Source organism: Strix aluco, chromosome 5 (assembly GCF_031877795.1).
Source record: "Strix aluco isolate bStrAlu1 chromosome 5, bStrAlu1.hap1, whole genome shotgun sequence".
Classification (NCBI taxonomy): Eukaryota; Metazoa; Chordata; class Aves; order Strigiformes; family Strigidae; genus Strix; species Strix aluco.
Genome location: NC_133935.1, coordinates 80,841,821 through 80,862,829, shown reverse-complemented (window position 1 = coordinate 80,862,829; position 21,009 = coordinate 80,841,821). Strand labels below are relative to the sequence as shown.

Sequence of the window (21,009 nt, the reverse complement as noted above, 5' to 3'; positions counted from 1 at the left end):
AGCCTGTGTGTACTAATTCAAAGCTCAAGGGTGATGGAAACACCTCAGCAAGTGATGAAGCAGCTGCTGTTCTAACGCTCTTCCCACAAGGTTAAGTGGGACTTTTCCACTTCTACTGATACCAGCTGGGTAACCAACTTCCTTAAAGTTTCACAGCAATGACATGGAAAATTATTTATGAGAAAGCAAGGATCTATAAGGCGTTGTTTACCAACACTCAGAAGTGCCATACTGCTTCAATGAATCCTAGCTCCAGCATCAACCCTATGACGGGACTGTCGTACCTGTCAGAGTTGTCAGGGGCAATACTGATTCGCTGTCTATATCATCTGTTGTCTGGATAAAACCATGGGAAGAAGGAACAATAAGCACAGTCTCATCATCTATTGCAGGCTGATCAACTTGTTCTTCTATTGTTGGAGAACCCAGGTCCTGCACAACACAGAAGAACAGGACATGAGAGTGTACTCTTGGTAGCATAAACAGAGAAACCTGCTTTACTCAGCCATCCTCCATAGTAAGCAGTAGACTCCCTGGATGAATTTTATCTCATTAAATCGAAATGTCAGCATCTGAGCTAGTTTACTTCAGCGTTTATAGGGCATTTTTCATCCTAGTGTAGGTGTCTAAAAAAAGGATGAGAAGAATTCTGTCCTGTGAGCAGTATGAAGGCAGGGGGAAAGGAGAGACTGCAAGGTGGTGATAAAATGTTCTCTTTTAAGGCAAATGTTTTGTCTATAAATAGCAATAATTAAGCTTTTCCACTGCTTGCTGCCTAGATGTTTTGAGATACTGAAGCAATGCCTTTATAGTACGTACCAGCTCCACAAACACAATAGCTTTACCTGAACTTAAGTTTCACAATTTCTACTTCTGTATCAAGTTTTAATTACTGAACACAGAGCTCAAAAGACCCATTTTAGCTGCATTGCCTTGCCTGCCCTGTCACTTGCTGACTCTAGGCTGGCTGCAAACTGTTTTAGCTGAACCTCTTTACATCAAAAAATTGGCAATGTACAAGTTGTCTCTCTTGCTCTCTTCCAGTCCTGTAATAGCTGCTGCCTCTTCCCTGGCTCTTGGTAGTACTGGAATGGCAGTAATACATCTGGCTTACTCAGTGTCACAGCACACTCCAGCGGACTCCTGGTTCTGCGAGCGCAGTGAAAAGACGTCCTAGATAGTACTGCCAGAGTAAGCAGAGATATTTGGATTCCAGTTTTTATGTGTAACATGCGTAAGGTTTGTTCAAGCTTCAGGAATCACTGATGCAGAACGCTAACAAATGTTGCTGGCAGAATGGAAGGTACCTGGATTTATCACTGTTTTCAAAGGGAGCAGTAAGTGTTTGGGAGAAGTTACAGCTCCCTCTGTTCCAGAAAATCCTGAAGTCCCTCCACCTATTTTTTTAAAGAAAACTTGTTTCTGTACATAGTTTCACAATGTTTTTCCAAAGGCAACTGCCTGAAAGCCCCTTCCCTGGTGCTGCTGAAGAGGATTTGAGTACCTGTGCCGCAGCTCAGTGAGTCAGACTTGGTCCAAACGTGTACCCATTCATGCAAGGCACAGTATGCCTGGCCTGCAAAAGCAACTTTCTGCAGAGAGCACAGCTGAACCAGCCCACGGTAAGCAGGATGCTGCAAGGATTGAAACTGGGAAGAGGAGGCGTGAAAAACTAAAGAAGCCATTGTGGCAAATGGGCACTTTTCCCAGCTAGAAATAATAAAACCCTGCAGCATGACTGCCTGCTTCCCACCACCCACACCCACAGTGACAATACAATACTGGCAAGTGCGTAAAAATAACACTGGCTTAAAGAAAGCAAAATCTAGGCATGTCTTTCTAGAGTAACTTTTTACTTAGAATCCCTCACAGACAGTTCACTATTTCCTAGAATTTAAATACACATGTCAAACTTGAATCTGACTAGAAGTGTAAGGCAAATTAGAATTACAAACTCAAGTTGTTTTTCTGTATAGAAAAAAATGTTTAGTACCTCTTTATATCCTGCTAGCCATAAGTGATTTCTACAGAGTTTAATTAGGAACTAGGTTTATAGCAAAAGTTTACTAACTCTGCCTCAAGACGCTGAAATTTTAAACAGAGTAAAAAGCTGATGGGCTGCCTCAGCTGTTGAGAATCTTATCACAACCATGTCAACCATGAGACAAGAAAGAAGAAAATGGAAGAATAATTCCCAGTTTCGGATGTATTCAGGATTCAAATGCTTCTGTAGTAGCAGACTGTTGAGATGTACAAGGATCCTCTTTGTGAGAGCATAATGGATATGCAGTGTCTCTTACAAACTTTTTCAAAGACAAAGCCTAACAAAGTCAAAGCATATCAACAACGGATTTTCAAGACTGATAAAGCAGAACTACAGCAACTGTAGAGCACAATGGTTTAGAGAACAGGATGGGGTATCTGAATCTAACTCATCTCTTCACAGTCTAACCTAATCAGGCTTCTAAGGAAAGAGGTACTTTCTACCCACTAAACAGAATTATCTTGGTTTTAGCATCTCTATTTTCCTTGACTTAGTCATTATAGTTCCAGCAACTGGAAGATGGAAGAATTTAGTACAAACAATCCAAATGCCTGAAATCATTTGCATAAATTAACTTCTGCATCTCTGGTGTTGTTGCTGAATAAAACTGAGGCCAGAAAGAGAAACAGGTTAAATGCTTCCAATTCCAATTTAACAGGTACTTAACAGAAGTCCTCAAAAATGGAAACTGTGGTGCACCTCAAAACATGTTACTAAATTCATAGAGCAAAAACTAAATACTGTACCTCACCTCCGTTGCTCAGCAGTCTATTTACCCATACAGTATGTGTGTTGCACAATTAACAGCCTAGTTTAAAGCAACTGCATCAAATAGTAATCAGATGAAGGCAACTGTTTGTTCGGTGCCACTAATATTCCCACTTTCCACAGTCTTCATACAAATGTACCCTGGAGTAGTGGAACAACTCCACAGCTAGTGAGGTATTCAATGCTCCAGATGAGGTCAAATATAAGCCTTAGTACCAAATTAAATGCTACCACTTTCACTCCCATAACATATTCATGAAGCTCAAGGATAGAGGATCTGAACAAAATACTCGTAGAACTACGATATACGTGAAATTACTGATATATTTCATATGAATAGCTTAATATAAAGGTCAAAGATGCAGTGAAATCATTCTCCATACAGAAATGGGGAAAATATCAAGTATCATGCACTCCCTTTACCTCAGTAACGTAAGTGCTGGGTAAATCAGAGTGAGAATCCTCTTCCTGTTTCAGGCTGGCATCTGAAATCTCCTCCTCGGTTCTTACCATAACTCCATCCATCAGTTCACTACTATTCCTGCTGCTGAATTTGGAGGCATCATCTTCATTGTAGGCTGACTGTTCTTCATCACTCAGCTTGGACTGATGGATATCATCTGGGAAGGTATTTGCTTCTAGGGTATCGGGAGGATCTGTCAGGTCAGCTGACTGAATATCTGAATCAACAGTAAGTTCTGCCTGAGTGACAGAGGAGGAGATATCTTCAGCAGCAACAGTGCGGATTATGACACTTGGCGTGTGGCACTGCACCGTGACATTGTCACTTGTATTTAACAAGTGCTCTGGCTGTAAGCAGTATTTGCAAGAAGAGACACAAACAAAACCAAAAAAAGTGTCAGAAACTTTCCTCCAAGTATCTTCAAATCTTTCAGCAAATAAAAGCAAAAGGATTCAAGAACCCATTACTAAGTGTAATTCAGAGTTTTACACATAGAGTGTGTCAGCCCCGATCATCTGTTGACCCTTCCTGGCCTTAAATGAGGAATTCGTGGACTGAATTTGGTGTCAGCTGTTCTTTAAGTCACAAATAAAGTAAATACATAACATGAAAGAGGCAGCTATTCAGGTGAGAATCACTGCGGATTCAAAACATCAGTTTTTTTCCCCTGAATTTTGCATTACTTTTGTTATTCAATCTCCAGTTTGCTTCCCCTTCTCTCACTCTAATAAAAAGTAACACTGCCACTACTACAGAAGTTTTGAGAACACCACTATTCATTTGTGAGCATTTTGTTTTGCTGGGGGGCACGCCACTAGATGGAGACATCATGTTCAGCTACAGTAAGAACTAAATTGCTTACTAAGCTAAGCTTTGAAGCAACTTGAAGTTGCTTCTTAAAAGCAATACAAAGAAAGAAATTCTCACTCTTTAAGCAAAGTAACACTGTTTAACATGCACATATAGGTTTAACATGCACATATAGGGGCCTGCATTATTATGTTCCCACTGCCCCAACTCCAGTCTTTTCACTGCTCGAAATACATACCGATAAGGCATGAACTATGATCTGCTCTGGGGAGGCTGGAGCAGCAGCAGCCGTTAGGGTCATGGTAGGACTAGTCGTCAGTGTTAAAGGAAGGCCTTGGCTTGAGCTTGTCTGTAGTAAGTATGTACCTGGTGTTCCAGTTGGCTGGAGATGGAAAGACTACAGAAGACAACACAAGTTTAATACCCAAACACACTGCCTTCCTGGGCCACACTCAGAGCATGCTTATTTACATGAACTAGCCTAACTGTAACTCCCCTGGAAAACAAACAAATCCAATCAATCCCTACTGCACTGATTGCTGTACTGCACTCAAGAAGTATAAAGAATCTATAGCCTTAGGCTGCCAAGACACATATTAAGGCTAAGAGTCAAGCGCGACTGTATTATACTGTACAACAGCAGGTAAGAAAGGAACAAATTCAACTTACTCTTAACATTGAGATGAAAGAGAAACTGTGCTACAAATTACAGTACAATGGAACTGAGAGAATCTTTACTTGCTGGGAGCTTCCTCTGGTTCTGTTATGTCAGATTTCAACAATGAAAAAAAACCACAAAGGAAAACTTCACAGCACTAAGGCATTAAAACAGATTTAAGCGTTTAACTATATTCCACATTTTACTCCACAGCCCTAATGAATTGCACTTTTAGAAATACATTTTTCTTTGAACTTTTAAGTTTTAGATCTCTTAACTTCCTCTTTCCGCTTGAGAACTGTTTTTTTGGGAAATGCACAGTTCCATAGTCTAAGAAGTAGCTGTGCTTAAAAGAAAGAACGCAAGTAACAAATATCAGTTCTCTGTTACTTACTGGAAGAATTTCAAAGGTCTGTAGTGTTCCACTGTTTAGTGTTATTGTCTCAGAGTCAACAGTAGCAGCAGGGGAATCGGCTGAGGCTGCAAAAGAAAGAAAAAAAATTAAAAGAAAGTATGTAAACCAAAACGTTTTAACTCTGAAGAGAGCGTAACATACTATAATTACTACATAGCAGGGTACTGTTAATGCCAGTAATAAGAAAAAGAAAACTGGCTGCAATCCTAATGACAAGGTTCTCTAATTGCTACCCAAGATACAATACTATTTAAAGAGGGCATTCTACAATCCAACAGAGCAAAAGAAAGAAAGTATGGTTTTAGTGCACAGGGATAAAAGCAGACAAATAAAGTTATCTGACGTGATCTAATTACTTTTTGTAATGAGATTGGTAAGAGGTTCTGGTGTAACAATATGCTTTGGATCATGTATTACTTGTTTTATACTGGTGTCAGGTTTAATATTGCTGTTTCCCACAGACATTTTTTATTTTTCATTTTTAACCTTTTCTACCCTCCCCAGTATGTCTACCACTGATGAAACACCAGATGCTCCCCAAGATATTTGCCTACCCTGTGTGTTATGACTGCAGTGTATAAAAGCTGTTAAGTATTCTTACTACAAGTGTGTAATTATTTATCAAATATCTCCATTCATTCTAAAAGCGACGAAGAGAAGCACTAAAAACAGTTCACATATCAGAGATTTCAAGATCATCTGACCCAAACAGCTCGTATCCAAAGCTTTGTAAGATATCAAAAAACCTATTCAGAACCGTAATTATGATTTTTCCTTACTCTTAAAAAACAAGTTCCAGGAAGATGGAGGCAAATTAATACTTTGCCTGGGATTATGCAGTAATACCATAAATACTGAAAGGGCAAAAGACCTACATGACAACTGCAGTGCTCCAAGCCCTGGAAACTTGGCCATCTCAGACTCTGTGGCTTCAAAGTCAAGTAATTTTGGTCTCTTAAGAAGATACAAGCTCTGATTTTGAAGCTTTTATTGTTGTAGTGGCATGTTCAAAGTTTCCTGCTGCAGATTTCCTAGCACCTAGTAGCAGACAGCTGTAAAATGTGGCCTGTCTGTTACCTAGCCAGTCATGTTCATGAAGTCTACAGGAATTACCCCTTTGAAACCTTGAGCCTTCTATCAAATGCAGCTGAAAGCGGCTAATAGGTTCAGCTCTCACAGGATTGGGAAAGACACAATACAAAACTCACTCTGATTACACAAACAGAAATTCTCCAGGGAAGCAGACTAAACTGGGGAAAAAGGCTTGTTAGGCAGACAGGGGCAAATGACATCACAAAATAACCATGACAAGATTCAATTCAGGAAGGACTAAAGGTTACAGAATACCAGCACATCTTGCCTGCTCATCAAAACCCAATAGCTTTGACCAAGCTTGGTTGAAAGTCTGAAACCACTGACGTATTACGACAGATAAAAAGTTCTTGGCTTGGTGTTGCGTGTCATTCTAATTAAAAAATAAACCAGATAAAATGAAGATGGCACTTAGTAAATAGATTAAGATAGGCTCACCTAATGAAATTATAAACAGAAAACTGTTTACCAAATGCCTATCTAGTCATAGTCTGAAGAATCATTCTTAGCTTGAGTAATCAGCAAGACTAAAGCACTCAATTTCCCTAGTAAAATTAACAAATGACATTTTCCTAATAAAATTCACAAACATTGCAAAATAGCGGACAATGGAGACAACGGGCTGCATGTGGGGTGACTGGATTGGAGTGACTGGAGTTCCTTAATAAGATTAGTTACAAAAACAAGCAATAAGCACTACAACCAAAGTAGACCTGGTAATAAATGTTTGATAATGAGCAAAGCTCATCCTTAAGAGAGCATGGGAGGCACCAACTTAAAAAAAACAAACAGTGGTTAGAAAAGATCATCAGCTGAATATCAGTGTGACTCGGCAGCTAACACTTTCCAGAGTGTTTGTGCCTAGAAATAACTGCATAATAAAAGAGCAGGGCTAGAAAAAACACATAACCCTTCCTTCAGTATTCTTCATCAGAACCTAGGGACAGCAGCGTATGTATTTTACAAAAGGAGATCTTGTATATGATGGTCATTGTTCTGGACAAGAGCTATCAGAAGAAACTTAAGGAATGAACATATATACTGCATCTTCATTAAGAGGCTTGTGTAATGAAGCCTTTCAAAGAACACGTTATATGGCAAGCTCACGTGTGCATGCACACAGACAGACACTGGCAACCCCTATGTCCAGGCACTCCAATTGCAGTGTCTTGGTACTACTGTCACAAGAACACCTACATTTGCCCAACGAAGTTAGAAACGGGCAAATGGAATCCAGAAATCCTTAATCTGAAGTTACAGCAAGATTGAAGCAGAGTCAATAAAATTCTTTAAGACATGCTCACTCCTCCTTCACCATCTTAACATAAGAAAGCTTTAGATTTCATCAGAGGACAGCAAGTCGTTCGTTTCAGCTACTTACAGACATGTGTAATCTGGACTGGAATCTGCAAAGCTGCCACAGGGCTTGGTGCGTTGCCTGCGTTCTCCTCTAATCGAGCCACTCGAATTTGCACGTGCTGAACCCCCGAACTGGAATTAGTGTTTGGTAATCCACTTCCAGATTTGTTCTCCGAAAGCTGGTGCCCTGGACTGTTTTTTTGGTTCTCATGGAGTTGTTTAAGGCCCTTTATCAGCACTGAGAGAAAGAATACTTGTGCTAAAGCATGCTGAAGAAGCACATTTGAAATGCTGCATGTGAGATTTATCCAAGATCAAAAAAGTAACCAAAATCCTTCTGAATTCGGAACCTAAACAATTTATAGAGATACATCAACCAGAAATTTAGCACATACATAAAGCACATTTATAGTCAACTACTGGAGTGAATTTGATTTTCTCAAGGAACCCAGACATTTTAGGATGCTTGGAAAGAAAAAAAGAAAAGCTCATAAAATTTTGGACCTCTCTAAACATGGTGTATCCCCAAGCTACAATCAAGTACCAGTATCACTAGTTGTGTAATGCTGCTATCAGAAATAAACCCTTCAATCTTACAAAACACGGATGCTGATTTGTTCAAGAGGTTGACAGAAGTGTCACTGGAAGAAGGGAGCAAGAGAGAATTAATCTCAGAGTAGCTATACTACGGTTCTTTGTCTGTGCATGAAGTGGCCCATTGCTCCAATAAAACCGCCCACCTTTCTTCCCTATGATTGCTTTGGTCCCAATGAGGGAGCGGTTGATATATACAAGGTTAGAAAAGCAGAGGCCTCTGCTTTTGTAGCATTCAATACAGCAAAGTGCTTAAACATCTCCCACTCCTGAGAGCATGACATTTTGTCTGGGGAAAGAGAGTGGAGCCTGTTGATTCAGTGGCGTATTTATATTATGAAGTATTTGATGCAACAACTGCCTATTAATGTATGGTAAGCATAATAGGGCTGCCCTCTCATTTTCAGCCTCCAGGCATGACTAATATATAACCACACTGACGACCACAGCAAAAGCGTCCATTAAATTACACCTTTCATTACAACATGACTAATCTCTCTGATTTTTTTTTTTTCCTCTCCCCAAGTCAGAGAAAAGGACTGAACGTCATAGAGACTGAAACACCCTTTGTCTCAGGCACTAGTTGCTCCAACCAAGAATGAGAAAACGCTATGAGACACATTCGGGGAGCTTTATACCCCCGATTTCTCCCTTTCTCCTCACTGTGCAACTAGTAGTAGATCTACCTTCTGCCTACAGCTAAGGTTCAGCACCTCACACAGATTTTAACATTTTCAGGGTAACAGATCTAACCTGAGGTGATACTGTCAGGCTGCAGATACATATCCTCTTCCACCTGAAGAGGTCACTGCCCTCCATACCAAAGATCATCATCATCTGAGATCTGCCAGCTGAGCTGCTTATATACATGCTCTCCTTTAGCCAAAGGGAGGGGAGTTGGCAAAATCTGCTGTTTACTTGTATACATCAGATTGGCTTGTTTCGACTGAAACGCTTAAGGATTGCTTGTACAAGCAATTCAGCCAGCAGATCCAAGGGGCCAGTAACTTCCAGCAAAGGAACAATGTGCTCTTTGGCCAGCAATGCTGTGAGCAGACAACAAAATGCAGCCTTATTCCTTTGACATTTGTGACAGGAGCTTTCAGAAGAGAAGTGTGCAAGCAGTACATTACCAGGGAATGAAACATCTTTGTGGTTTGCAATCTGTCTTTTAATGGTCCACCATTTACTTCGAAGCCACTGTGGTGAGCGGACACTACTCCATCCTTCAGCTAGTAAATCCCAATTGATGTCATTTTCATCAGAAACTTCAAGTTCCGCTATCCTGGCAGGATACAGAAAATATTTACCTGTTAGAAACTACCCTCGACTGGAAGGGGTGTTGCACATCTCCGGTCTTGTCACACGTAACAGCGGCAAAATGGCATGCTAGTGAATAGTCCACCAGAGCTCATGAATCGACACAGGCTTCCAAGGCGCCACGCTGCCAGAGGTCAAGCAGAATCATAAACAACAGAAGATGGACTAGACCTCTTAGATGATCCAGTCCATCTCCTTGCCATGCAGGATTATTCTCCTTATTTACATATATATTAGGACTTTGATCAGATTATTGTGAAGCATTCCAAATGATGGTACTTGCATCTTTTCTCTTTGGAAAACCATTCCCCAAACACATCTCCAAGGCAGGAAATACTTCCTGAGATTCACTCTGAACTTTCACTTAATTAATTTCATGTTATGATATTTACTTCCGTTTTCTCCTAAATAACACTCATCCGTCCTTAACACAGATTTTTGCCTCCTCTCAGATGCTTCTTAGCCAAAGTAGATGAAGTTAACTACAGTATTAAACAGTTCCTCATAAATAAATCTCATCAAGCTCTCCAGGTAAGGGACAGTCTTCACATAATTTTGGCAGATGTTATGCACACACTGGATTCTATCAGAATCTGTTTGAATACTACAAATATCTCTGAATTGCCTCCAGCTCATCTGTACATGGAGCATATGAAAGAGAGGTGAACAGTGAGAGGGGAAAAGATTTTTGTGGAAGTTAAGAAAAGTTCTCTTCACAAACCAAGCAATAGCATTGAACACTCTTGCTAGATTAAAAAAAAAAAAGGGAAAAAGAAAAAAGCTACGAAAACCAACTCTGCAGGATGAGTCAACGATATCTGGATAGACCAAAACAGATACCATTTGTACAGAAATATTAAGAATTATAACCAGCACATTCTGAAATGTGGAATCAGGTTCCTCATTTTGAGTTAATGTCAAACAGCTTCAGTAAATTAGTGAATATTGCTTTGTAAATAATGCTTAGATTCCCTGGATGTCTTGGCTTTTTATTCCCACCCAAAACTATCAACCCATAAAAATCCACTGGCTAAAAAGCCTGAGTTAAAGGCGTTCAAAATGGGAGGAGGACTGGAGAGAGCAAAAGATTTCCAAAGTTACTACCGGGTTGCCAGTTCAAATATAGTCAAAGATGCTAATATCCAATCAGTGTTTGGTGGCCTACATGAAATTAATTTGCAGTCTCAGTTTAGTTCTTTGTAGACAAGATGTCCACATCACAGAAACCACCACCACACTTGACCCTTGTTGGTCATCTCAGCAGAGAGGCCAAGGACTGAACGGGCAGGGAGACTGAACTACCCTCCAGTTAAGGGTTAAAGCGCATTGGTGGGGCAACGTGTTGGAAGCTTGCACGGTCGCTGCCTGTGCTGTACCTTTTCTGTGGAATAAAGAAGACTTCAGTCTCCAGGGTTTTCAATCTGACACCTTTCACGAACACTAACATTCACTAAAAAAACAAAAAACAAAAAATATGTTCAATAATAAATCTCTGGGAACTGTAAACACAGCAGTGATTTTTGGAGGGTTCTAGAGTTTTTAGTGTATAAGAAACCAGCAAAATGGACCCCAATGGAATCCTGCTAGCGTCATGTATTACAAACCTTTAACAGTAACTAAAATAACAAACCTCAAGATCAGATTTATTTCATCTTCCTTGGTCCACTCAGTGCCCCCACTTTGTTTCCAGTTGAGATAGTTGAGCCATTTAGAGCGGCACTGCTTTTCAGAGCGCGTCCCGACCCGTTCTGCCACGGCAGCCCACGATACACCTTGTGTGACAATGTCACCTGGTTCTGTGCTAGTTAGCTCATGCACTACTTCTGCTAGTCTTTTTTCTTCTTTCTCTGTCCATTTTCCTGAAAGAGAGAAAAGCCCTCCAACTTAACTAACAGCAGATGCCCTCTGTTGTGATCCATAACATGTCAATAGACGTTTTTCCTCACTGCCTAACACCTTAGCCCAGATGCACATATTGATGTGTGATGAAGATGTAACTGTTCTTACTAACAAATTATATTATAGCCATTAACAAATGCGTAATTCAATTGTATTGCTGCCAAGTGTCTTCTTTCTCTTGCAGATGAAGCCACACAGAACTTACCGAACTACTAAAGACTAAAGCAAACTGCTCCAAGCTACCTGAATTGTACTAGTTGAAGTAAATTAACCATGCAACGATTCAGTATACAGTAATTACATGAGGTCTGACTAAATTTTCTTTTCATTTGAATATACATGCTACAAAATAAACAATACTTTAGTCCTAAAGTGCACCTGTCTCTTAATTGACACCAAATATACACTGTTATGTTTATAAACATTAAACACAAGGGAAAATACTTTTTAATCCACCTCAGTAAAATATGCTCCAGTGGCATAAATGTATGATGGATAATGGACAGCAAAAATAAACTGAGTGTTCTGATCTTTAAGAAATGAAACTGGAGAAACCTATACCAAATACGTTGGAAAAATGTCCCCAGATTTCACACCGTAAGTTCCTCAGTTCAGAGTTACACATCTCTGAAAACACCACTGACAAAGGTAAAGGTGACAGTTTTAACTAGAATATCCATTACTGACATGAGCATTTACCTCACCTGTGTTGCAGGTATCCTTCATCAATCTACATCGATCTTTTACGGAGGAAGCACTTCTCCCCAGTGCAGCTCCTATCGTAGCCCAGTCGTTACCATGCTTTATTCTCAGCCTAAATAGAAACATGCTCATTAGCACTGTATCCAATTATGAGATTACCAAAATATCAAATACGCTCTAATAAAAACAGGATAAACATGCAGTTTACAGGCTTAAAGACAGAATGGTGAGTCACTTTGATACTACATTATTAATATTTTCTATCATCACTGTTAATTTTCCTATGTGTTTTCTAGAAGCCTTTCGGGCCAGCTAAGCCACAGGATACTCAACATATGCTTAATATCTAAGTGTCTTGCAGGAACGTTGCAAGACTTAATTACTGTGTTAAATACAATATGAACATTTAGATAAACAGCCACCATCCATTCTACACAAGTTCCTCAAAGATTTTCAGGTGGTATAGAGATCACTTGAGAAAGCTGAATAATGTCTGATGAAATCTCAGGCATCCTACAATTTAAATGAAGCAAAACACTGCATCATCATAATTTTAACTATTATCTTCCTCCCACACATGACAACAGGTTGCTTAACATGTTGAGCCATAACTACTGTTAACAAATCTGGAACCACAGGCACCTTGTGAATGACACAAACCAGCTAAATTGATCCACACATATCCATCAACGCAATGAAATACACTCCCTTCCTTCCTTCAGTCCGACCTGGTTTCTTCAAACTGCTCAACTCTGGAAAGCTGCAAGAGGAGATAAAGTCTGCAGCCCCTCCTCCTTGATCTATCAGGTTCATAGTCAAAATCAAAGAGTCTTACTGACAATTTCTGTATTCTCTCTCATACTTCACAGGGGAGATCCTACCCTTGACCGGCCACTTTCTTTAGAAGTAACTTTTGCTCCAGTTTCCTAAAGAAAGGGAACTTCTGTTTTTCACAAACATAACTGCAAATGTTGACTGTGCTTGTAAAAAACTGAAACATTACTAGTTGCAACAGAAGGTTTGCTTTAGAACTGTTGCACATTGCCTTGTCATGGTTTAATCCCAGCCGGCAACGAAGCACCATGCAGCCACTCACTCACTCCCCCGACCCAGTGGGATGCGGGAGTGAATTGGAAAAAAAAATGCAGAACTCATGAGTCAAGATAAAGACAGTTTAATAGGACAGAAAAGGAAGGAAAAAAAAAAAAAAAGATGATAATAACAATCTGACAATAATAATAATAAACATAAGAGAATAGGAATATACAAAATAAGTGATGCACAATGCAATTGCTCACCACTCACTGACTGATGTCCAGTCTGTCCCGAGCAGTGATCTGCCCCTCCCGGCCAACTCTCCCCAGTTTATATCCTGAGCATGACATTCTATGGTATGGAATATCCCTTTGGCTAGTTCAGATCAGTTGTCCTGGCCATGCTCCCTCCCAGCTTCTTGGTACCTCTTCACTAGCAGAGCATGGGAAATGACTAGTCCTTGATTCAGGATAAACTCTACTTAGCAACAACTAAAACATCAGTCTGCTATCAACATTATGCTCATCCTAAATCGAAACCACAGCACTGGCCAGCTACTGGGGAGAAAATTAAGTCGATTCCAGCCAAAATCAGGACATGCTTATGTCCTGAATACACATTAGAAAATATAAAGAAATAATCCAAATATAGTTTAATTTCTCTTCAGATTAATACAGTGACCATTATTTTCTGGTAAGAGTTGGAGCAGTCAAATTTACTTGCAACTTTTCAGTGATTTCATGTAATAAAACCTGTAAAAACTACTCAAGCTACTAAATATAAACAAGGTAGCATGACCTTGTTAATAAAAAAGACTTACTCTTTAAGCTTTTCAATTTCCTCAGGAGTATACCTAAGCAACAGGTAAATAAAAAGACATTATTTTAAACAGAAAGCATATAGCGTAAATATTTTCATTTTACTAACCACACTTTACATGTTTAGTTACAACAAGAGATTAAGGAATTTTAGCTGTAATAAACAATCTGGCTGAATGCTTCGAAAGAATGTGAAGAACAAATGCCATTTTCCACATTAGTGCATCTCTAAGGTTATCTGGTTTAAAATTCCTCTCATTTGCCAGCAAATTTCCTCATTCTCGGTGGTCTTACTAGTAAGAACAGAATTAGAATTTTGTGTATTAGTCGCTCAAACAAACACGTATTTTTTCCTTCCTCAGTTCACAATCACCATAAGGTTGACTTTCCATTAAAAAAAATTAGTGTTGAGATAGTATTTTTAATTTTCAACTACCTTTACAACCTAAAAGCTAACACCCTTTTTAGCACTTCTGGATGGTGCCCTCCCCACTGCTTTACATATGGGCAAACTAAGGGCACAGGATGATATCAATTAGCTCAAGGTCACAGTTCTAGAAAGAAACTACAACTCAGCAGATCCGTACTTGTGTCAAAGTCTTCTAATCGTATCTGAATCCCCTCTGCACCTTTTTTTTTAAAAAAAAAAAAGTTGTGGATACCATCAACTTAACACAATTATTGTCAAGACTGATCTACCAGAATTCAGCAGAGGTGACGTGATTAGGAAGAGCTAGGTCTGTTTGGCTAAAATCTTCTGTCTCACATATAACATGTCAAACATTAAATACATGACCCTACTCATACCAATAAAACCATGCAGCATTAGAGGTTTTCATACTTTCCAACATGGTTTCTGTCATCATACATGCGAAGAACTCTTCTATAGACAGCAAAGAGAGGCCGATTCAGACCCCAAGCTATTGTCCTGTAGAAATCTTTTCTTTCATCTTTTGACATTTCAAATATAATTTCAGTGGCATCTTTTATTCCACGGGCCTAGAAGAAAGCATTTAAAAAAACCAAAACAACAAACCACAAACAAACCACCTTAGATAAAGTCTCCTAGAAATCAAGAAGCAGAACACTTAAGAACTGAAGCCTTGCATACTAATATGCAACTATGTATGTCAAATACCACAGTCCAAGAGTTAAACTGAATTATTGTTGGTTTTTTCTTTAACACCAGAGTCCAGGTAGACATGGAAGCTCTAACTTTCATCCAGGTTTTAAAAAAAAAATCTGTACAATATATAACCATCATTTAGAACATCATGAAAAATACACTGTGGTGGAATTAGCCTGGGGTCATACCAGGGAAGGTTGTCAAACAGTGCCATAATAATTTATTAAATAATTTTAGATAATCCTTATCTGAAAGTAATTTTTTTCAATTAAACTATTCTTCTTCTGATGGAAACTTGATACAAAAACACTGGTGTACAAGAGAGCTTCTCTAGATTTAAAAACCAGTATTACCTATGAATGATTTTGTGTCAGAAATTCTAATACATGTGTGAACAAGCACACTTTCTACAACTAATACTGAGGATTTTTATACCAATGAAGACTAAATTCAGGGCTTCTTTTGATCCACAAATGAAGGATGGTGAATCTGTAATATCCAGGCTATATATTCTCAGCTCTAAGGGCTCAGCTCTAATATTCTCAGCTGTAAACCTACAACAAATATGACTTCTGGGCAATTATCACTGTCAGCATGTTAACTGCATGCATATTTTTACACTGAACTCTTGACACCAATATACTAAGGGAAAGAAAGCAGATACAGGTATCCTGTTAGCATAGCAAACAAATACAGATATGGCATCACAGAAGTCTGGAAGTCGTATTTAATGCTTTGTAAGGAAAATTATCCCTACTCATAGTGCAATTTTTTTCCTTTGTCTTCACCAAAGGTTTCATGAGCGATGTATATTCAGAGGAAGAGACTAAGTCACTTGAGCATCCCGATGTGAAATTTTAAAATGGGTTACATTCAGTACACAAGTTATAAGCAATGTTATATTCAGTAGTCTTAAATCCTGTGTATGGATACAATTTTCTTATGTATTTCAAATGGGTAATGACTATTTCTACCACGAACCGATCAGAATCACATATTGCATATTCTGGGAAGTACTAAAGAAAGTTGGTTTCTAGCAGAAACTGCATCACCACACCAACTAGCAGATAACACATACCTTTAAATAACGCTCAATGTTACTCATCAAAATGTCAATTTCTTCCTTCGACCACATCCCTTGCTTCCACTTATGGCCTGAAAATAGAAATGCCAAACTAATTACTGAAGTGAAAGTCAGCAAAACAACAAGAACAGTAATATCAGAAAACACGACCCTCATTACTGCAATTAACAAAGAGGTAATTTTAGCTACTTAAACTAACTAGAATTAAACAGATGTTATTTCAGAACTGATAAACAATCCTCAGTAACTGTCAACTAATGTTTAAATAATGTGACTCAGACCCCTCTTCAAAAACATCAATTTTTTTAAAAGAGAACATGAATTCCTCTATGTGCTGTCAAGTCACATTTTCAGGCTTTCTCTTCAGCCACAAGTAGAAAATTTCTGTCTTTAAACTGACAGCTGAAATTTCCATGCACTCAAATGATTCCAGAAGCTGGGACTTAAAACGTGACTCATAATATTACTTGAGGAATTGGCAACAATGTGAAGTTCTCTTATATGCCTTATCACTTCCCAACATGTGAGTAGTGCTACCTACTTTGAGTGCTTTTCGTAGAGGTAAATGCTCTACCTAGTCTATTTTGACAAGCTGGTCACTAGTTCTCTTTTTTTTGCATTGGGAAAAATGCTCAGTGGTCACAGTCAAGATAAAAACTCATGGCACGTGTTTTATTTCCCAAATAAAAGTGTCAAACCATTAGAAACAAACATCTCTGTCTATGCTGTTAGTAACTACAATGCCAGTTAAGCTTTAAATGCAAAACCAACTTTATACAGAGAGAAAACTTCAAATCTGAGGTCTATCAATAAAACACTGAAGCATATATAGATGTCTTTTTTTCCCCTCATGCTCATACCATACTTAATATTGCTTATCACTTATAATTAAGATTATGCTGGTGACCCAGTTTATATACTGGTGTGTGCTGGCCACCTGCCCATTTCTGCTCAGAAGAATCAGGGTACTTCCTTCTCAGCCTGCTAATTACCAGAGCTGAGAGGCAGAACACACCAAAGAGACTGTTTACTCAAATCCAATTAGAGTGAAAAGTACAGGCATTATTACTAACTCCATTGGAACTGATGAGAGAAAACTCTTCCCTTGTGCCTGATGGCTTCAATCTCTTCTTCTAAAGCTACAGAGACAGAACAATAATCTACTACTGTAGTTGGGATTCCCACCTCTATCCAAGTATCTGAACTGACTTAAAGGGACAGGTACTCTTTATATGGAATAATCTTTAATACCCAACTATTTTAGGAAAGGAAGCATATTTTACATTTCACATTTTCGCATAATCAGTACCAAGATTATTACAACCTGCCCATGGGTCTTCAAAGAAAGCATTATCAGTGGGAGACTGCTATAAAATGATGAGCTCAGGCAATGCACATCAAACACAGAGCTACTGTAAAAGAAGACACATGCTGGGGTTCCTCCACAGCTGATCTCTGACACAGAACACGGAGACCCCAAGAAAAGTTCAGCTGGTATGGATTCTCAAATATTCTTCTCAGCATATTTTATTGAAAGTGTCTTCCTCAAATTATTAATCTTTAATTACAATCACCAGATTTAGTGCCCTCGTTCATTCACAACTGTAAATGCCACTTGTGATATATGGTCAGTTGATATGCCTGTGAGACAGCTACGTATTTAACAAGACACGAATCAAACATGAGGCCACCAAGACACATGAAAACAGTCATTCATTTCTCTGGCAAATCACCAGTACATACTCTCCCAGTCAGAGCTGAGAATGTGCTGCTCCCAACCAAAGTCCTTTACCACTGGCTACAGAAAAGATCATAACCTCTGTTCTTCCTCTGACCCTAGAGCACAGCAAATGTAGCAACAGGATTTCTCACTACTTCTACTCAGCTACCTCAGTGCTGTGATGCAAAGAGATCTCTTTGCTATCCGATGTCTGCCCCAGTCCTTGGACTGAAATCTGAATAGCTCTGAAGCCCTATAAATCCACTAAGACAGACAGAGAAAATGGGGAGAATAATTTATTGGCTGCTAAAAATTAGTGCACACTTGGGATCAGTGAGTGAAATAGTTGTTGACAGAGTTGCTCAGCTACCTTTCTCTGAATTTTCCATATCCAACACGCAGGTTCTGCATGCCTCATCCACATTTTTTCACTGACTCTGCAGTACACTCAGCTCCCTGGAGTAGAACTCACTGGGTAAGAGATCATTTGCTTCTGTGAGAGAAAACCATTACTTTTGCTCCTGAAGTTTTCTAATCAAAAAGGGAGTTGCTTTGGACTCACTGAAAAACAATTTTCTTTCCCCTAGAAAGAGGTAAAGTCAGGGTAAGAAAAATAGTAGAGAGACTGAGGAAACTGGAGAGACAACATGTCTTCATTTGACACTAAGCTGCTTCTCTAGGTTTAGAAAGGCACTTTCCCTGGGGAAAAAAAAAAACAAACAAAAAGCTCTATAAAGTTCAGCAACCACTACATGATTGCCCAGATACATTTTGAAAGCGAAGAATGCCCATGGGGTGGCAGTTTTAGAAGTAGAGTGATTATTTCAGTAGATCCTGGTCTGCATGATCCCTCTACTTCTGAAGCAACTCCACTCCAGAAACTGTTTGATATGAATCAGAACACAGTAGCCAGACTAGTAAAACCTACTCGGAGGAAGATGGACTAACCTGAGCACAGATTAATTTTTTTCCTGGTATACCCCCCTCTGACTGCAGCTTCCCATCTCTTAGCCAGGTAGAACTGCAAACGGAGCAAACACAACTGTCTGCCCCACCTGTGCCGACACACATTCTCTACAGCAGTTCTCTACCACGGCCACTAGAATCACTGCCACCACTGCAAGCATGGCCCCTCTTCCTCTCCAAGTGCTTCTGGAATTCCAACTTTCTTCTTGCATTCAAAGAGGGATGGTGAAGTCTTAATGCATTAGATGTCTTAGCATTTTTAGAATCAGTCTTCTCAAATACCTTCGTTAAAACAGAGATTACTTTATGCAACCTGCAAAATGTTGAGACATTTGGAATAGCGTATCTTTTTACAGCGTGGGAGAATTGCATTTGAAATATCCTACCTTTATTTGTTAGAGAATCCTTATCCTCTTTGGTTGTGAACCAGGCTTGACTAACAGCTGACACTTCTTCATTGCCCATTGGGGAGATTTCATCCAGCTGTTCATTCTGAAGAATCTTGAAAAGACCAATACGAAACCACCCAGTCAGATCTTCAGTTCTTTCTATCACCTTGCATTTAACATGGAGGTATAACTTGAAGGAAAATGAAACCAGCACACCTCGTTACCTTGCTGACTGCTCAGAAAGTGCAACTTTTTAGATATGGCATTAAAAGTACGGTATTTTTAAAAACACTTGAGTAAGATTTAGCATCTTAACATATAGATGTTGTGAGAATTAATTAGATAACATTCTTCATCCTGTTTAACGTACAGTGAACGGGAAGAGTCTCACTGGCTTTGGTGGAAAGAGGACTATGTCCAGCGTCTCCAATCTAGAACTTTTAAACGTGGTAGACTACAATGGGAACTGTACTGTTAGGACCAGTGACAAGACAAAGCAAATTTAGGTCTGTTACAAAGCTTAATTTATAATCAAAGAATGACAGAAATAACAGATAAACTTGTCTTCTATGCAGATCACCACAGAGCAAGTAATTATCAGTGAAGGGTTAAATCTATTACTGTTTATTGTATTGCTCTTTGGGCAGTAAGTTACACTATAAATAACCTCTTCAATACATAAAATGATTCAACTGCACTTTTATAGAACAACATTTTACAAACAAGATCCATGGTCAAATACATTAAATACTAAAAGTAATCTTATTAATAAGCCCTTTCTGCTATTTGTTTCCCTTTTCATTTCAATTTAAATAAAATTGTACATCAAATAGATCAGTTTTGAAGTTTTACTGTACCTGAATCTGAGTAACAGTTCCTTCATTAATCTCATCTTCAGCTACCTCAGTGGTAGCAGTCATGGTCACCTCAAAGCTCTGATCATTTTCTGAAACTTCAGAATGGGTAAGTTAGTTGTATACCTTACTCCTGTAACATTTTTAATGCATGCTCCAGGTTTTAGAAATCGTTTTTAGAAAATTGTAAAGAGGCCTTATTCAGTATTTATTTCTTGACGCAGTAAAAATCACCAAAATGATTATCAACTGTTCCTCTTCAAAAAATTTAAATATGGGTTTTGAAACCTTCAGATTTACACTTGACTACAACTAAGACCTAATGTGAAACATATAAATAAAAGGTGTTTGATCTGGTGCAAACATTTGGTATTGTATTAATGCTTCCTTTCCAGCCCTATCTTCAGTATCTTCCAGTTACAAAAGGACAACGTTCAAATCTTTAGGCTCCATTCTTTTTCCCATTTTCCTTCAACTTCCACATGATAATGCCTTTACTTCTAAGGAGTTTCTACTAAGTTCCACCAAATAAACACCCACTCTAGGTATTGTAAATTGGTATTTTAACTTGCTAGATCTTGCTTTGCCTCCCTTTGGGAGATTATAATAGAATCATAGAATACCAGGTTGGAAGGGACCTCAATGATCATCTGATCCAACCTTTCTTGGCAAAAGCACGGCCTAGACAAGATGGCCCAGCACCCTGTCCAGCTGAATCTTCAAAGTGTCCAATGTTGAGGAATCCACCACTTCCCTGGGGCGATTATTCCAGTGGCTGATTGTTCTCATCATGAAATATTTTCCTTTTGTATCCAATCAGAACATCCCCAGGAGCACCTTGTACCCATTATGCCTTGTCTCTTCCATCTGACTCATTGTAAAAAGGGAGTTTT

The 21,009-nt window shown here is 39.0% G+C and overlaps 1 protein-coding gene across 3 annotated transcripts in view; it reads right to left on the bottom strand.

Annotated features, from left to right (window-relative positions):
* The window catches only part of DMTF1 (cyclin D binding myb like transcription factor 1), a 31,371-nt gene that overhangs the window by 1,912 nt on the left and 8,450 nt on the right, over window positions 1-21,009 (bottom strand). Inside the window, exons 4-16 of one of the 3 annotated variants that reach the window (XM_074827940.1) lie at window positions 20,120-20,214; window positions 19,260-19,374; window positions 16,182-16,258; window positions 14,819-14,976; window positions 13,980-14,012; window positions 12,127-12,236; window positions 11,154-11,382; window positions 9,337-9,488; window positions 7,632-7,847; window positions 5,138-5,223; window positions 4,324-4,482; window positions 3,236-3,622; window positions 285-432 (exon numbers count right to left, since the gene is read on the bottom strand). In XM_074827940.1, coding sequence (XP_074684041.1) covers window positions 285-432; window positions 3,236-3,622; window positions 4,324-4,482; window positions 5,138-5,223; window positions 7,632-7,847; window positions 9,337-9,488; window positions 11,154-11,382; window positions 12,127-12,236; window positions 13,980-14,012; window positions 14,819-14,976; window positions 16,182-16,258; window positions 19,260-19,374; window positions 20,120-20,214 — 1,965 coding nt within the window. The other 2 variants (XM_074827941.1, XM_074827942.1) reach the window with 2 other exon arrangements.